General features: G+C 32.2%; 2 protein-coding genes across 4 annotated transcripts; one reads left to right on the plus strand and one right to left on the minus strand.

Annotated features, from left to right (window-relative positions):
- Nucleotides 1–7,101: 7,101 nt before the first annotated feature.
- On the plus strand, nt 7,102–12,368 carry LOC100789469 (protein NPGR2). Of its 3 annotated transcripts, none has more exons than XM_006589221.4 (6): nt 7,102–7,467; nt 7,808–8,085; nt 9,192–9,444; nt 9,621–10,837; nt 10,998–11,151; nt 11,854–12,368. In XM_006589221.4, exons 1-6 carry the CDS (start codon nt 7,455–7,457, stop codon nt 12,168–12,170), a joined length of 2,232 nt encoding a protein of 743 aa, XP_006589284.1. In that variant the 5' UTR covers nt 7,102–7,454; the 3' UTR covers nt 12,171–12,368. The 3 variants fall into 3 exon arrangements, with proteins under 3 accessions (XP_006589284.1, XP_040861741.1, XP_040861740.1); XM_041005807.1 differs by having other exon boundaries at nt 7,102–7,463; XM_041005806.1 differs by lacking the exon at nt 7,102–7,467 and adding an exon at nt 7,489–7,719.
- A 1,382-nt stretch (nt 12,369–13,750) lies between these two features.
- LOC100795099 (multiple organellar RNA editing factor 2, chloroplastic) lies at nt 13,751–16,247 on the minus strand. The gene is made up of 3 exons (XM_014763266.2): nt 15,553–16,247; nt 15,421–15,486; nt 13,751–14,105 (listed from the first exon to the last, which is right to left on the minus strand). Exons 1-3 carry the CDS (start codon nt 16,070–16,072, stop codon nt 13,963–13,965), a joined length of 729 nt encoding a protein of 242 aa, XP_014618752.1. The 5' UTR covers nt 16,073–16,247; the 3' UTR covers nt 13,751–13,962.
- Nucleotides 16,248–16,382: the final 135 nt, after the last annotated feature.

Here is a 16,382-nt window from a genome sequence, read left to right on the forward strand (position 1 = left end):
CATGCATGTCAGACCATTCAATAAGAAAAGACATGAAGGAAGTATCTTGAATTAAGATTTTAAAAAATTATTTTAATTTAAAAAGTTATCTGAATTTTAAAGATTATGTGAGAATGTTATAATTTATAAGATATTTTTTCCATGACTTTTATGATAGTTTAGATTTTATTGGATTTATATCATAAAAATTTAAAATATTTAAAAAGACTTTATAAATTTATAAGATTTATATTCAAAATTAAAAGAGTCATTGAAATAAGTAGTAAGAAATTATGAGGTTTGGATAAAAAAAGAAGTAAAATTAATATAATTTTTGTAATCTTTTAATAGTTAAATTGTTTCTAGTTTTAGGTTTTCTTATATTAACCCTTCTTACAATAATATTTTTTCATTCTTGTTTTTGAATTTTAACAGATTTAAAATTATACACTGACTTTTTGGTTTTTTTTTCAATTACTATAATTATTTCATGATAAATCTAATGACATATTTAAATGGGCTTCAATAATAAGTCTATAGTAAAAGGGAGTGATGAGAGTTGAAGATTTATAACAGAGTTACTAAGTTATGGGGATGACAAAATTAAAGATAACTGTGACAAAAATATTACGTCGGACAGACAATAGGATAACATATAAGATAAACATTAATTTATTTACAAAACAAACATAAAAGTGCAAAGGGGGTACGCATGACAAATAATTCCGTACCCGCAGGTATCACCCCAAACTCACCCCGACTTTGACGAGAGATATCCACTTTGACTGGATATGGATACAAGTATAGGTATTACCCGAACTACTTGAGGGGAGATGAGAATGAGAATGGGTGTCAAATTATACCTAATATAAATTAAAGATTTTATAATCTTTTATAAAATAACTTTGTTCCCATACTTATCATTTTTTTATAATTTTTTTGTCAAAACATATATATACATGATATATATTAAAGATTTTATTTTTATAATTTTTGAAAATATAAATCAATTAGCTCAATAGTTAAATAATTAAATAACAAACTTAAAAATATACATTTAACTATAAATATAATTGAATTCTTAATTTTTTTAACTTTAATTTCTTTGTTATTCATTATATTTATATGTTGTTTGAATTAAAATACAATTAAAAACTTAATATATAATTTATTTAAAATATATGAGTAAAGTAAAATTATAAAAAAGAGTTTAATGTGTTACTCACGAATATACCTGAATTCGATAAAACCCAACATAAATGATAATCGGTATTAAAATTTTAAACCCTTCTCTTTTATACTGTATCCACTCAGTCTTTTGGGAGGACAGGGAGGGTTAGACTCGTCCCCAATCCGTCCAATTGCCTGAAGGGGAGGAGTATATTTGACATTTTTTTGTTCTAAAAGAATAGAAGAAACATATATGATACACACATCTTAAAAAATATTAATTTTTGACCGTTGTCTGGTGCTTCTTTCAATTGAGTGAATCTCATTTTTGTATTGGGTTTTGAAAAGAAAAGATTTTGTGTGTGATGAGAGAAAAGAAAATCTAGTAACCATTATTAAAAGAAAGAAAAAAGTTTAACAAAATCTCAATGTGAGATTGTTTAATAGATGTTTTACATTAAAAAGTTATATGAAAATTGAAATCCATGTTAAAAAATAATTCATCAAAATTTGCATATTTTTTAATACCAAAATACTTTTTTAAGTTATAAGATATCTTAATGGATTTTGTTGTACTTCTTAAAAAATCCTAAAAGTCTTAATTGAATACCATAAGACTTATTTATATTATTTAAAAATACTGATTGAATACCACAAAACTTTTTTATAAAAAAAATTAAAATCCTTGTGACAGTCTTGGTGATATGATTGTTAATGATAATTGAGATATTTTAGGATGTGATTTGTTTGATCAATCTTTTATAGATTTTAAAATTATTTATAATTTTAATTTTTAAATATTTTAATTTCAATCGTCTATTATTTTTATTCATAATATAATGATTATTATTAATTATTCTCATATTCTCAAATAAGTTGTATTATATATATATATGGGGAGGGAGAGAGAGAGAGAGAGAGAGAGAGAGAGAGAGAGAGAGAGAGAGAGAGAGAGAGAGAGAGAGAGAGAGAGAGAGAGAGAGAGAGAGAGAGAGAGCAGGCGAAATGGGATGTTTATTTATTGTATATATGGGTGTTTATCTACCTCTACTATAAGAGTAATTATGAAAAAAAATCTCTTTAAATTTACTTTGGGTAATTGTCTTGAGATAATGTTTGACCATTGGGTTGGTGGGAATGAAGAGAAAAGAAAATGTGATAAAAAAAAGAATGAAAAGAAATAAAAGAGAGTGAAAATGTGATTGTTTGACAGAGATAAAAGAAGTGTAAAAATAAAAGAAAGATTTAAATTAGAGTGATTTATTAGATAAAAATAAAAATTAAGTATTTTTATCATTCCAATTTTACCATGTATTTGTCATATTTTTCAAAGAACAAAAGTTTTTGTTTTTTTTTTTTTACTTTTAGGACGATACACGAGTAATCAGTTATAAAAAAAAAGGTGACGGACTTGGTCACCACCAACTAGACGATTAATGAAATTTATTTTGCAAGACAATAATATATTCGATTATGTCACAGAGATATTCGATTACGCTTCAAAATTAAAAAAAATTAAAAAAATCTGGTATCGTCTCTCCCACGAATTTCACGAAACAAAGGACAATTTTGGAATCAGATGAAAGTCACAAACTTCCTATACACGTTCATCACATTTAATGTCATTTTTGAAGTGGAAGTAAAATGTGTGAAGCCTCCATATTTCGACAACTTTCCTCAGTGATTTCACTAATCTCAAACAATCGAAAGTGCTGTCTTTCACTTATATCTTTGTGCCCCCCACTAATTTCACTCATACCGAACACAGCCGGAATCTACGAATACGTGGTTTGAAAACCGAGTACACGTATACATAACCATTTTAGTCTTTATTCAGGTCGCAATATAAGAAAAGGAAACATTTATCATAGGGCTATATATAGGAAACTATATACCGAATAATTTTGGAATGAAAATATTCACTCTCTACTTTTATATCTACATATATATAAAGGAGATAAGCAAGTGTACCCGTTATAATTAGAATAACTATAAATAACCTGGACCCATTGATGGTTATCATCTAATGTATGTCAATTTCATGACATCTAAGATGATAGACGCTACGCTTCAGTGCATATATCAACAAGGAAAGCTACCAGCAAGACAATTCCAAAGGTTTGTCATTTGGTTGATCAATTGATGCAATTCATATAACACATTAATTGTTATATTTCCTTTATATACTTTTCCCTCTTTTTTATGAGGAAATGAAATTTTTATTATTCTACGACCTGAGAACCGGAGACACATACAAAAAGAGAGACACAAACTTTTTGGAATAAAAAAGAAGGTCCTAGTTATCACAGTACATATACATACCCAGTATAACTTGACACCAGGTTCATTCCCACTACAACTCTATTGTTATATTAAGTCATAGCTAACAGAATATGCACTTGATAATTTAATTCCTCAACCGAATCATCTGAACTCATCTACACTACAGCCATAAATGACTGTTATCCTAGCAAAGCTTCTGTCACTCCATGAGATGCAAAGCCTCCAACAAACTGAAGCACCATCACCAACCCCAATATTGTAAAACAAAAACCACTCATGCAGACCATCTCTTAATTAAAAATGGAAAATACTCAAAATTGTTGTTGGTTATACAATGAACCTTTCCTTTTAGTATAAAGAAGCAAATGAGAAAGATATATTGCGTGCTTTTTGTAAATCAATTTACAATTATATTAGATAAGTTTGAAGTGTTATATTATATGATATGCTTTATTTTTCTATTTGTATGTAATTAAACAATCATTTGTTAACATCTTAAATACTCTATCATTCTTTTATTTTAAGATACAATATGTTCTTTTTTTAAATATATATTTTTAATGAAAGTCAGGTATATATATAATTCCAAATTATGAAAGGTTGAAAATTATAGTTATCATTTGTTTTGGACTGAATTTCAGCGTATCAAATGTTCGAGAGGGTTGCTATTTCACCCAACTTTTTATTCTTCCACCCCCTCTGCAATTTTTTTTATAATTTTATAATACCTAAACTACTTTTTCCTTCACTTCCCCTCCCTTTTTAACAACCCCCACCTTCTTTCAACATTTCACTCCCTTTCATCTTCTCAATTTCGCTCTCATTACCTCCTCCTTATGAGTTCCTTCTTCTCTTAACATTGTTTTCTTGCTTAAATTTTCCGTTGTCGCCAATTTGACGAAAAATAATTTCCATAACTTAAAGACTATATTATGGAAACTAATTTTCATAGTATATATCTGACATAATTGAAACTAATTTTCGATAAATCAATGACACAAAAGAATAATAAACAAATCCTAAAAAAAATAGCAAACAAAATATTGTTAGAGAAGTAATGAAGGTGTGAAAACTCACGTAAAGAAGATAATGAAGGATAAGGAAAAACAATGCTTATTGAAGAGAAAATAAGTAAATGATAGGAGGGGGTGAGAATATGTTTGAAGAAGATGAAGAGGTGAGATTGATGGGTGGGGGTGACGGGGTGTCAGGAGAGTGAAGGGAGAAAAAGGAAAAAGTTTTTAAAAAGGGAGGGTTGTGACTGTGAATATGAAGACAATTTAAGAATTATTTAAATTTTAAAAAAATATAAAGGGAGTAAAGAGTAAAAAAAAAAGAGGATCAAATAGTAACCCCAATGATCAAAGATCCCTTACATTATCGTCCCAACAAATCCCAAATAGAGAACAACACATACATAACCCAACAGACTAATGCTACTCCACATCATGGTATAAAAGTATGTCAATCCTGCTACTAGTCTCTTGGTTAAGAAAAAAAATATTAGATTAACCCCAATCAATAAGTATTCATGATACTGAGCAATTTTTATGTAACATATATTTAAGTTTTTTAATTTTAAAAAAATAACAATACTTTATTACATGTCATATAAAAATTAATTAGAATCATGAATTATAATATTTCTAAACCACCTAATAATTTTTCTTTAAATATCAAGTAGATGTTAAACTCGGCCATCAAAGTCGTAACACTAACATGATATGCTCTGTGCTCTACAAGTATCTATTCCAAGTATCAACACTCTTTCTTGCTACTAAGTGTAAGTCTCTCCTAACAAAAAGAGCACAAATCATTTTAGAAAATCTGATTTAGAAAAGTTATGTTAGTCAGTTAGTTTTTAATTTTTTAACTAGTTAAAAAATTCAGTTGATTTTTCTTTTAATATTTTTTAAAACACTACTTGAAGTAATGTCCTTTAATATTAGTTTTTAATTTTTTATATTTTTTTTCACTTTTATTCTTATATGTTTATTCATTTTTCTTATTAATTTTTTAAAATAAATTATGGTTTAATTATTTTTTTTTAATTTCACACTTTTCAATTATTTCATCAATTAATTTTATCAAATAATTATAATTTAATAAATTATATTTTTAACTTCCAACTAACTTTTTAATTAATTTTACAAAAAAAATAATCAAAATCACTCAATTCTACACCTATAAATATCCCACAGTTTTCATTTTAATCATGTTTCACTTCAGAGAAAATATTGTTAGTTTACTCGCATGAAGCTACAAGATGACTTTAACTCACCCACCAACCTACAAAATAAAAAATTCATATATGACTGTTTGTTTGACATAACAATAAAATAAAAACAAAAACTTTGTTGGACTCGGGCAACAAATTGTATGTGCAAATTCTATATAAAGAAACACATTAAGTGCAAATTAATGGCAAATAAACACTATGACATGGGTAGAATGCAGGAACTAATCACTCTTAAACTTTTTTTTTAATGTGAAATTAAAATGTAATTCCATTTTAATTTGTGTGGGAATTGAAATTAAAAATAATATATATATATATATATATATATATATATATATATATATATATATATATATATATATATATATATATATGGACGGCCTATTCTACGATCAAACATGGATTTCCCCAAAGGCTGCATCTTAAAAGGACTGTCTATATCTGTAAAAAAAAGGACTAGCTATATGTCAGTTTTACGTCTTTCTGGTATTTTCTATGCTCTAAGGAGCCGTTTGCCTTTTATTACAAAAGAATATTTTTTCATGGTTTTCAACTATAACATATATACTGCAATTTAAGAAAAAATTATAGTTAAAACTAACTTTAACATACATTTTAATTACATTTAATAATTCAAATTAATTTCATCAAAAATAATTTTACTTACCTTTAAAATAAATAACTCCTAAATTTTTTGCGGTTACCCCATTATCCTGTAAACATTCCATCGAGAAAAGGGTGATAAGAAAGAAAAAAATATGGATGTAGTGATAAGAAATGAAGATAAGTATAATGATTATTGGTAAGTTCGAAAAATGAGGCGTGAAAAAAAGTACGGTTGTTTTATTTTGTGGAATAGGAATATTTTTTAATTTACTTAAAATTAGACAATTGTGTTGTTATTTTGAAAAAAAAAACATTAACTTTCTTATAACATTATGAATTCAAATCTTCTTACTAATAAAAATTAATAATTAATATCGATAAAAAAAACCTTTTACAACCATTTTATTCATTACTGAATATGTATAAATGAGGTTTAAATTATCTTAAATAAAAATAAGATTGAAAGTTATTGATCTAATTTTTTTAATTACACCCAACTCTTGAAATTATTCACTTTTGTTTTTATTTGGAGTAAGTTAAACAGGACCTTACAAAAATATGTTAGAATTTTCACCGACGACAATAGAGAATAACAGCTCATGTTAGTTTGTCATTAGTCATCTTTGTCAACAGTGCCATTTGCAGAAAGAATATTAAATAAAAAAAAATAAAGTGTGAAAATGTAGTGAACAAGTCGTGCTTTTTACTTTGGGTAGAAGATTCAAAGTTCAGTGTTCAGAAGAGTTAGATATGTATAATTTAATGCACTGTCATGGGTCACAAACTATTTAAACATGGAGCTATCAGAGCAGAACAAGCAGTCAAACTCAACTCATACGGCAACATTGAAAATTACCAAAACAGACAAAAAGGGTTCTTTAAAGCATCTGCAGCTTTGGATTCTTGCTTCACAAGAGAAAATCATTTCATGGGGGCAATTTCTTAATGGGTTAATTTAACAGAAAGAATATCATTTTCTTTTGTCTTGTGGGCTAAGTCTATAATGGAAAAGCTACTTTTTCGTCCTTCTTTTTACCTCTTTTACGTTGTTTTCCTATCATTTCTTCTTCTCTCTATGTTACAGATAAGGGCTTTCCTCACATTATTCAACTTTAGGTAAACAAATCAAAGCACCCTCTTTCCTTTTACAACACTTCGCCATTGCATTCACCATAATATGGCCGTAGTAGGTAGTTTGATCACTTCTAACTTTTATTTTTAAGTTTGCTCTAAGTTTTGTTGTTCAGCAAATTGGGTTTGTAAATATTGAATTTGAATCAAATCCATGATTTGGGTTGGCTGACTTTGTTGACTTGGTCCTGTCAGTTCTGAAAAATCATTTTAAACCTAGAATTGCGTTGTGTACTTCAAAGCAAGCAAATGCACAAAATTTGATGTTAAAAGTTGATATAAGACTTAGAAATGCCCATGTTTTTTTAAAGGTTGTTTGCATATGTTATACATGTATGGCAAGTCATATAGCTTGAAGTGCATGAATTCTTCTTATGTTGTTCTATGATGATGTTTCAGGGAAGTATCGAGTGGGATGTTTCAGTATGAGAGCTAAGAGTTTGATAAGTAAGAAGCAGATTAGTACAAGATTAAGAAAAATGATAAAGTGTATATGTTCGAGGGAGCAGTTAAGAGTGGAGGAGTTGAGTTACTCATCAGAGTCACTGGCAACGAGGGACTATTCGGCAAGTGGTGGTTTATCATCTCGACCTGGTGAAATCGACCCAAAGGTTGATAATACCAACATTGAAGAAGCAGAGTCCTCTCTCCGTGAAAGTGGTTATTTGAACTATGAGGTCTGATAAAGTATACTTTTGCCTTTTGTTTAACCATGTAGCAGCATCATCTTAAGATTCTTGAACTTAACATTCTAATCCATGATGCTGATAGTGATGGGTGCTTGATCTGGTTAGTTATTTCGAAAAAATAAAATACTTTTTTGGCAGAACACACCCAAAACAAAAAAAAAAAATCATCTTAGACATGCACTCGCCATCCCAAACATGCTCTATTTTTATTGCAATAGATTCTATGATATTGAAGCCTGAAAACTGTGACATAACGAGAAAAACTGATTTTAATTATTTCAATTTATACTACTTTGGAACAATTAAAATATTGCATGAAATCATTTATTGTGAACGATAAAATTAAGTGCATAAGAAAAAATTGCTCTCACACTGGGAGATTAAACTTTTGGTCTAATGGGCAAGTACTTACCTTACAACCGAGTGTTCTGGTCTGTGTACTGTTCAAAAGAAAAGTTGAACGACATTTCGGAACAGAGTTCTGGTATATGGAATGTTTTTAGTGATACATAAGTGGTATCTGCATTTATTGAAGAAGAAAAGGTTATTTATAGATTGCAATATATAGGCAGCAGAATCCCCGGATATTTGTTATGTTGCCAATAAATTCATATTCCTTTTGAACAAAAAATGAACTTTCTCAATTTCTCTAGCAAGACCTATCCCACGGATTCGAAGATGGAAGCACCCAATTTGGTCCCAAAGTTTTATATATCATATTGAAGAAACTCTTTTCAGTGTGGAATATCTGAGGATAATTTATTATAGCTGAAAAAAAATGGTATCACGTAATAGTAATATGATGTGTGATAAGCATGAAGAAATTGAAACGTTGGCCAAGGTTCATGCAGATTCTGTCCATGATGGGATTTCATGCTCACATATATCTGCAATTAGACTTAAAGGGTGCAACAATTTACCCCTAAATGACCTTTATCTGCTTTTGTATCATATGCTGGGCTTTCTATGCTTCTTTCTTAGGCTGTATTATGTGTAAGAAATTAGGGCCTTATCCCAATATTTGATTTTATTGATACTTGAGATGCCTCATCATTATAAGATGATTGTGAAACTAAATGACCTGTTCACAATAGGAAGCTAGAGCCTTGCTTGGAAGACTTGAGTATCAGAAAGGCAATATCGAAGCTGCACTTCATGTGTTTGAAGGAATAGATATTGCTGCTGTCATTCCCAAGTTGAAAGTTTCTATATCTAGAAGATGTGAACCCAATAAACGCCGTTCGCAAAGTGATGCAATGCCTCCTATGTCAATGCACGCTGTTAGTTTACTTCTTGAAGCTGTCTTTCTCAAGGCAAAATCGTTTCAGGCTCTTGGAAGGTTTCAAGGTGCTTCTTTCATCTTGTTCTTAGTTCTTATTTAAGTATATCCATGCATACCATCTTAACTATCTTGCACTTTATCTTCAAAGTCTCTAGTTTCTGTGGAACAATAAAAAAGATCATTCAATTAGTTTGAAGTCTATGGTCTTGCTTGTAATAGTAATTTATTTATTTATTTGCAGATGCTGCTCAGTCATGCAAAACTATATTAGACACTGTTGAATCTGCTTTACCAGAAGGCTGGCCTGAAAACTTTGTTTCAGACTGTAAACTACAAGAGACAGTGGGAAATGCTGTTGAACTGCTTCCAGAGTTGTGGAAGCTTGCAGGCTCTCCTCAAGACATTATGTCATCCTATAGGAGGGCCTTGCTTTATCATTGGAATCTTGACATTGAAGCCACTGCAAGAATTCAAAAGGAATTTTCTTTTTTTCTTCTGTATAGTGGTTGTGAGGCAAGCCCTCCTGCTCTCCGCTCTCAGTTGGATGGTTCCTTTGTGCCAAGAAACAACATAGAAGAGGCTGTTCTTCTGCTTCTGATTCTGCTGAGAAAATCTATTCTTGGATACATTGCATGGGACCCTTCATTGCTTGATCACCTTTCTTTTGCTCTAAGTGTTTCTGGGGAATTCAAGACTCTAGCTCAACAGATTGAGGAATTGCTTCCTGAAAGCATGGAGAGAAAAGAAAGATACTATACTCTAGCTCTTTGTTACTGTGGGGAAGGTGAACATATCACTGCTTTGGACCTTCTGAGGAACTCTTTGAATCATAGAGAGAACTCAAACTGCATAAAGGAATTGCTTCTAGCTTCAAAAATTTGTGCTGACAACAAGGTTTGCGTCGAAGAAGGAATCAAATATTCTTGCAAAGCCATTTCTCAGTTTAATGGAAAGTGCATGCAGATGGTAGCTATTGCAAATTGCTTACTAGGTGTTCTGCTGTCATCAAAATCCAGGTCAGCTGCTTCTGAATCAGAGAAGGTTTTTATGCAGTCAGAAGCACTCAGTGCTCTAAAAGCTGCTGAGGGAATGATGAGAGAAAGTGATCCTTACATCGTCCTTCATCTTTGTCTAGAATATGCTGACCAGAGGAAGTTAAGCATTGCTCTTGATCATGCAAAGAAACTGATTAAGCTTGAGGATGGATCTAGTGTTAGTGGATATATTCTATTAGCACGGATTTTATCAGCTCAACAAAAGTTTGTAGATGCAGAACTTGTTATAGATGCTGCTCTAGATCAAAGTGGCAAATGGGATCAAGGAGAATTGTTGAGAACTAAAGCTAAACTACGGATTGCACAAGGAAAATTAAAGAATGCAGTGGAGACATATACTTTTCTTCTTGCTGTTCTTCAGGTTCAAAATAAAAGTTTAGGCACAGCAAGTAAGGTTGTGAAGGTATGTGTCAATGATAAATGTAGAATATATCACTTAGATTCTTTAATAACTCAAATTATCAACGGGAAAGGAATATTAGAAGCTTCGCTCAAAGTCTTAAACTCTACCTTTTAACATATGTAGAATAATATATTACTTTTCTGATTTATCTTTCATACAGAATAAGGGAAACCGTGACAGAAGACTGGAAATGGAAATATGGCTTGATTTAGCCAATGTGTACACGGCCTTATCACAGTGGCAGGATGCTGAAGTTTGTCTCGCAAAATCTGAGGCTATTAATCCCTATTCTGCTTCTAGATGGCACACAAAAGGTATATCTCTTATCTTCTAACTTTGCTCCCTAGCCTTCATAGGTACTATATGTTTGTTCAGTCTCTTTCTTGTCATTGATATTTGAAGATATAGATTCTCAGTTACTGAAAAGTATCCAACATTGACACAAATGTGATGGTGTAGATTGAAAGGTGTGAATTTTCGTTATATTAATAGCGCTATGAAACAAGTATTTTTCTTATTAGATTTTATGTGGGCCAGAGTAAAGATGCATTACTATAGCACAACTTTCTTGAGAACACTTCTATTTCTTTGGCCACTTGATAATCTTTCAAGTTAGTGCCAAAAGCAAGTATCTCTTAATAGAATCTACATTCTACATTATTTTCTTAGAAAGAATATAGATTCTTAGTGAAAAGTGGATGACACTTGCACAAATCTGATGGTGTATATTGAAGAGTGTGAATTCTCGTTTTACTATAGCATATATTTTCTTGGGAATACTTTTCTTTCTTAAGCCACTTGGTAATCTTTCAAGTTGGTGCCAGAATCAAGTATCTCAAAATAGAATCTACATTTTAGAAAGAATATAATTGTCCCCAAAAATATGGAATCTGAATTTTATTGAAGCTTAACATGTTTTACATTTTAAACTTCCCGTAAGTCCAACAGTAACATTTTGTTAAGATAGTTTACTTACATTCTTCATGCAGCAAAATTCTTAAGCTAGGATTTTGCAGGTTTGCTTTCTGAGGCCAGAGGTTTTCATCAAGAAGCTTTGAAATCATTTAGGAAAGCATTAGATATTGAGCCAAACCATGTACCAAGTTTGATATCCACAGCCTGTGTACTCAGACAACTTGGTGGTCAATCATCTTCAATTGTTAGAAGCCTTCTCACTGACGCACTACGCCTTGACAGAACAAACCCTTCTGCTTGGTACAATCTTGGACTGCTCTACAAAGCTGATTTGGGGACATCAGCAATGGAAGCTGTTGAATGCTTTGAAGCAGCAGCTCTTCTTGAAGAATCTTCTCCCATTGAACCCTTTAGATAACACTTTCAACTTTATTTTGTTAACATATATCATAGATTCATAGTAAGTTACAAGTCTGATTGTAAAGTTCAGCTTCTTTTAACTTCTTTTTTTATAGGTGAAATGAAATAGGAGAAAGAACACAGATAAATGTTTCTCTTATGTGCCATAATGTAATTAATAATTTATTTTCCCTTTTATGTTGGTTGAAAGAACACAGTTTGTGCATCATTTCTATCAATATCCAAGAAGCTAGATAATTGACAATACATTATCACAACAACCGCATAGGGTTATTACCATGTATGCGATGAATTTCACGAAACCATTATCACAACAACACCTTTGATTTCTACCAAATATTTTTTTTATTAATTTGTTCATTACCAACAAAATAAACCCACATTGTTTCATCTCTTATTTATGCTAAAATCATTCAAACCTATCAATGTCTAGCACAAGGTTTAGCATTTAAGTAATAGCTCAGGTTTTTTCAAACAATCAAACTAACATTTTCCATTTTCTACCCCATCTTATAGTATGTTATTCTCAGTATGGTCACTTACATTGACTTATAAGTCATTACATGCGATGGAACATAGGCCCATAAATGTTTTGATTGTTCATATATGAAATTTAGATTTTCTATATCTTCTAAACTATAAAAATTACAAAGTGAAAGTTTTTAAAAGAACTTGTACCATCTGTTTTGCTTCAGTGAGCCACTCCATTTTCAATCTTTTATCGATGGGTCGTTTGACAACTAGCAATGACATAAAGCTTAACCAAATCAACCCTTAATGCACTATTCATCCCTTTGTGGGAATTTTTCATCCTTTAACAATTTACCTTCCCTCCTTCAACACATTATCTTTCACTGAAATGCAACATTGATTCCATTCCCATCTTTGTGATTCTCATATTATCATTTCTGTTCAGTTTACTATTTCTCATCAAAACTTCAATTTCCCAAGCGAGAGCGCATCAAGCTGAATGTCGTCTAGATCTCCAATGCACAAAAAAAGTTTTGAAGATGGAAATTTTCAAAGACGACTGGCATGCCTTTGAACATACTCTCCTTGCGTTCACTTCCGTTGCTACGCAAATCATGTTAAGAAAGTATTATTAATTATTGACTCTGTTATAATTACTGTCCTCAAGTGTGTCATTTGATTGTTTTGCAGGTGAACGCAACAACTCAAACTTGCTTTAAGGCCAGGTTGTAAAAAGAAGTTTTATCCCATGTATTGAAAGGTATACGAGTTACAACCTAACCATATGGCTTTCTTTTAGTTTTTCTGTTGCCCACTTCATTCGGCTTCATAACATTCTTTTTTGTCGTCTTTCCTGAAGCAGAAAACAATGTTAGGTTTTGAGTGTCTGCAGTAAGCCTTTTGCCGCAGACAATCTGAATCCAACATCGTTCGCAATACCAGAAACAATGCCCAGGCAACCTATTTTCAATGTCAGACAATCCAACATCATGTTCACTAAATACAATTTTAGATTTCTCCTCTCCTTGTCCACTTGAGAGAAATCATATATGAAACACATCAGAACCAAATCACCCATGGCAACTATAAGTTGGGGAGAAAATGACGTGAAAAGAGTAAAAGATTATGTTTATACTGAACATGATAACAACGAGATGTCCATCTGATACAGCCATAGAAGTTCAACTACAATTATTTGAGTTACCCCCCACCAGAAATATATCAAATGTCTCAAAAGGCAAGACTAAAATAGTGCATGTAACAAAGTACTTTCATAGAGTATGTACAACACATCCCTCTCCCTGTCACAAATTGGTTCTTCACTGCGTGTTTTCTCGACGCCGGACATACCTTGTTCTATCATTGTATCTTGGTCTGTCTTGATGCCTTTGTGGCTGTGGTTCCACCCTTCTCTGTCTTTCAGGTGATCTCTGAACGATCTCTCCATTCACAAATAATTCAGCTGCATCAATGGTAACAAATTTTGCAACCAATTATTGAATTGAGAAAAGGATAAAAACATGGAAGCCTTGACCAAAAAATGGATATGAAAGATAACATACTGTAAAAAGCTCAATCACAGCACAAGACAAAAAACAGGGACCAAGAATTTTTGCTAAATTAAATAGGTTATCTACTGAAATATGAACTATAATTAAAATAATTATGCACAAGCATTGTATCAACTCCAAAAATTCTGCAACTCCAAAAATGAATGAAATAACAGAACTGAAGGAGGGAAATTCTATGTAAGTCCATTAGCATTCAAAACTAAACATTACTCAAGAGTTATTAGCTTTGCCAAGATGGACTGCTACTCAACTTAATTTATTAAAAACAAACAGAAAACTGACACTACTGGCCTCAGAGAAGAGGTATCAGTTGGTTTTATGTATCAACTCCAATGATTCTGAAACTCCATAAAGTTTGTGAAGCAACAGAACAGAATAGGAGAGAAATTTCATGTGAGTCCATTAGCATTCAAAGCTAGCCATTACCCATTGAGAGTTTTTAGCTTTGCCAAGATGGACTGTCAATAAAGGGAGAAAAAGTAGGGTATCCTCACAAATTGTATTGAACATTAATGAATAGTAACATTTTTTCAATCACTGTATCCAAAGCCTGACACTACTGGCCTCAAAGAAGAGGTATCAGTTGGTTTCATGTATCAACTCCAATGATTCTGAAACTCCATAAGTTTGTGGAGCAACAGAACAGAAAAGAAGAGAAATTTTATGTGAGTCCATTAGCATTCAAAGCTAGACATTACCCATTAGAGTTTTTAGCTTTGCCAAGATGGACTGTCAATAAAGGGAGAAAGATAGCGAATACAACAAATTTCCAGAATACACGCATCGATGTGGCAAAGTAAAAAAGAATGCAACAGATGTGGACAAGATTTTTAACTTCAAATAAGTGATAATCCATCTCCAAAGAGCATGGTTAGGCATTTACAAGTCAAAAAGAGACACAATAAAAACTCTATACAAATGCTGAAAACAGATTTCATCTCCACTGAACTGCATCTTCACAAAGTATATATAAGCACAGAATAGTTTAGAGAGACATTTGATGCAAGTCCATACGTCAAAAGCTAAACTTACATAATCTAGCTTTATCAACATGGACTGACAATTTGACATATTATTGAAACAAATAAACATACTAAAAAGACCAAATATCAAAATCAGGTTCACATTTTCAAAAGGAAATGTGTTTCTCAAACCGACAAACATATAATACATAGTCACTTAATGCATAAAGTGTTAAATCCTTACCGCCATAGTCCTTGTTCTCTGGATCAACATACGAATCCGGTAGCACAAACAGAACTCCAGGCAACCCTACACAAATAAAAAAGAGTGAACACAAAAAACTAATTTCAAAAACTTCCACTTCAGAAAACATACCTTCGAGCTTATTAGAAGTCTCTTCATCAATTTCGCACCCGAAACCAAAGTACCTCTCACATGAAACATTGTAAATCTTCTTCTTAGCTTCCTCCTCGCTTCCGAGAACCTTGGCGAGGGTTTGGATGTAGCAATCGATCATCTGTTGCTTGGTGGCTCCCTCGCCGCCGGGATGGTCCATGACGATGAGCCAGTGGTTGTAGTCGCAGCCGGGAAAGAGCGGCGCCATCTCCGTGGGAGGCCGGTCGCTGAACGACGACGACGATGACGAAGCTGAGTTCAGCGGCGAGTACGCTGAGTCGCCGGCGCGGTTGACACGGCACCGGATTCCGGCGACGCGGGTGGAGGGAGGGACGATGGCATGGGAGAGAGGGAAGAGGAATCGACGCGTTGAGACTGAGAGTGACGAGGGTTTGGGTAATGTAACGGCGAACGCAGCGGTGGTGGTGGTGGTGGTGGTGGTGGTGGAGAAGAGGCGCATTGTGAGGCGCGCGCAGGAAGAGGAAACGGCTCTTGCCATATCACAGTGCCTCAGGATTAGGGTTTTCGAAGGCTAGGGTTTTTGCCTGTGCAGAACCTAATCCGATTCCCACCCTTTTTATCCACCAATATCATAAATTTAAAATCAAAATAAATTGCCCATCTTGTGTCATCAATGATCCAATATGTTATCGATGGTCCAATGTGCATCTGTTCACCCAAAAAAAAAACAAAGAAAGTCCATCTATAAAATGAGTCCTCCTACCAAGGCCCAGTCCAATTTTAACTAAAAGAGATGGTTGACATTTAGAGATGGTGATTAGTGCATGTTTAGTGAAGATTAAATTTTA

This window comes from Glycine max, chromosome 10 (genome assembly GCF_000004515.6).
Source record: "Glycine max cultivar Williams 82 chromosome 10, Glycine_max_v4.0, whole genome shotgun sequence".
Taxonomy (NCBI): domain Eukaryota; kingdom Viridiplantae; phylum Streptophyta; class Magnoliopsida; order Fabales; family Fabaceae; genus Glycine; species Glycine max.

Excerpts from the sequence above, each read along its gene's own strand:
- LOC100789469 (XM_006589221.4), top strand. Across the intron at positions 9,445-9,620 it reads GGCTCTTGGAAGGTTTCAAG|ATGCTGCTCAGTCATGCAAA; the intron begins GTGCTTCTTTCA and ends ATTTATTTGCAG. Across the intron at positions 10,838-10,997 it reads CAGCAAGTAAGGTTGTGAAG|AATAAGGGAAACCGTGACAG; the intron begins GTATGTGTCAAT and ends TCTTTCATACAG.
- LOC100795099 (XM_014763266.2), bottom strand. The coding sequence starts at position 16,072 with ATGGCAAGAGCCGTTTCCTCTTCCTGCGCGCGCCTCACAATGCGCCTC. Across the intron at positions 15,487-15,552 it reads GACTTCTAATAAGCTCGAAG|GGTTGCCTGGAGTTCTGTTT; the intron begins GTATGTTTTCTG and ends TTATTTGTGTAG. Across the intron at positions 14,106-15,420 it reads AGAGAACAAGGACTATGGCG|CTGAATTATTTGTGAATGGA; the intron begins GTAAGGATTTAA and ends CCATTGATGCAG.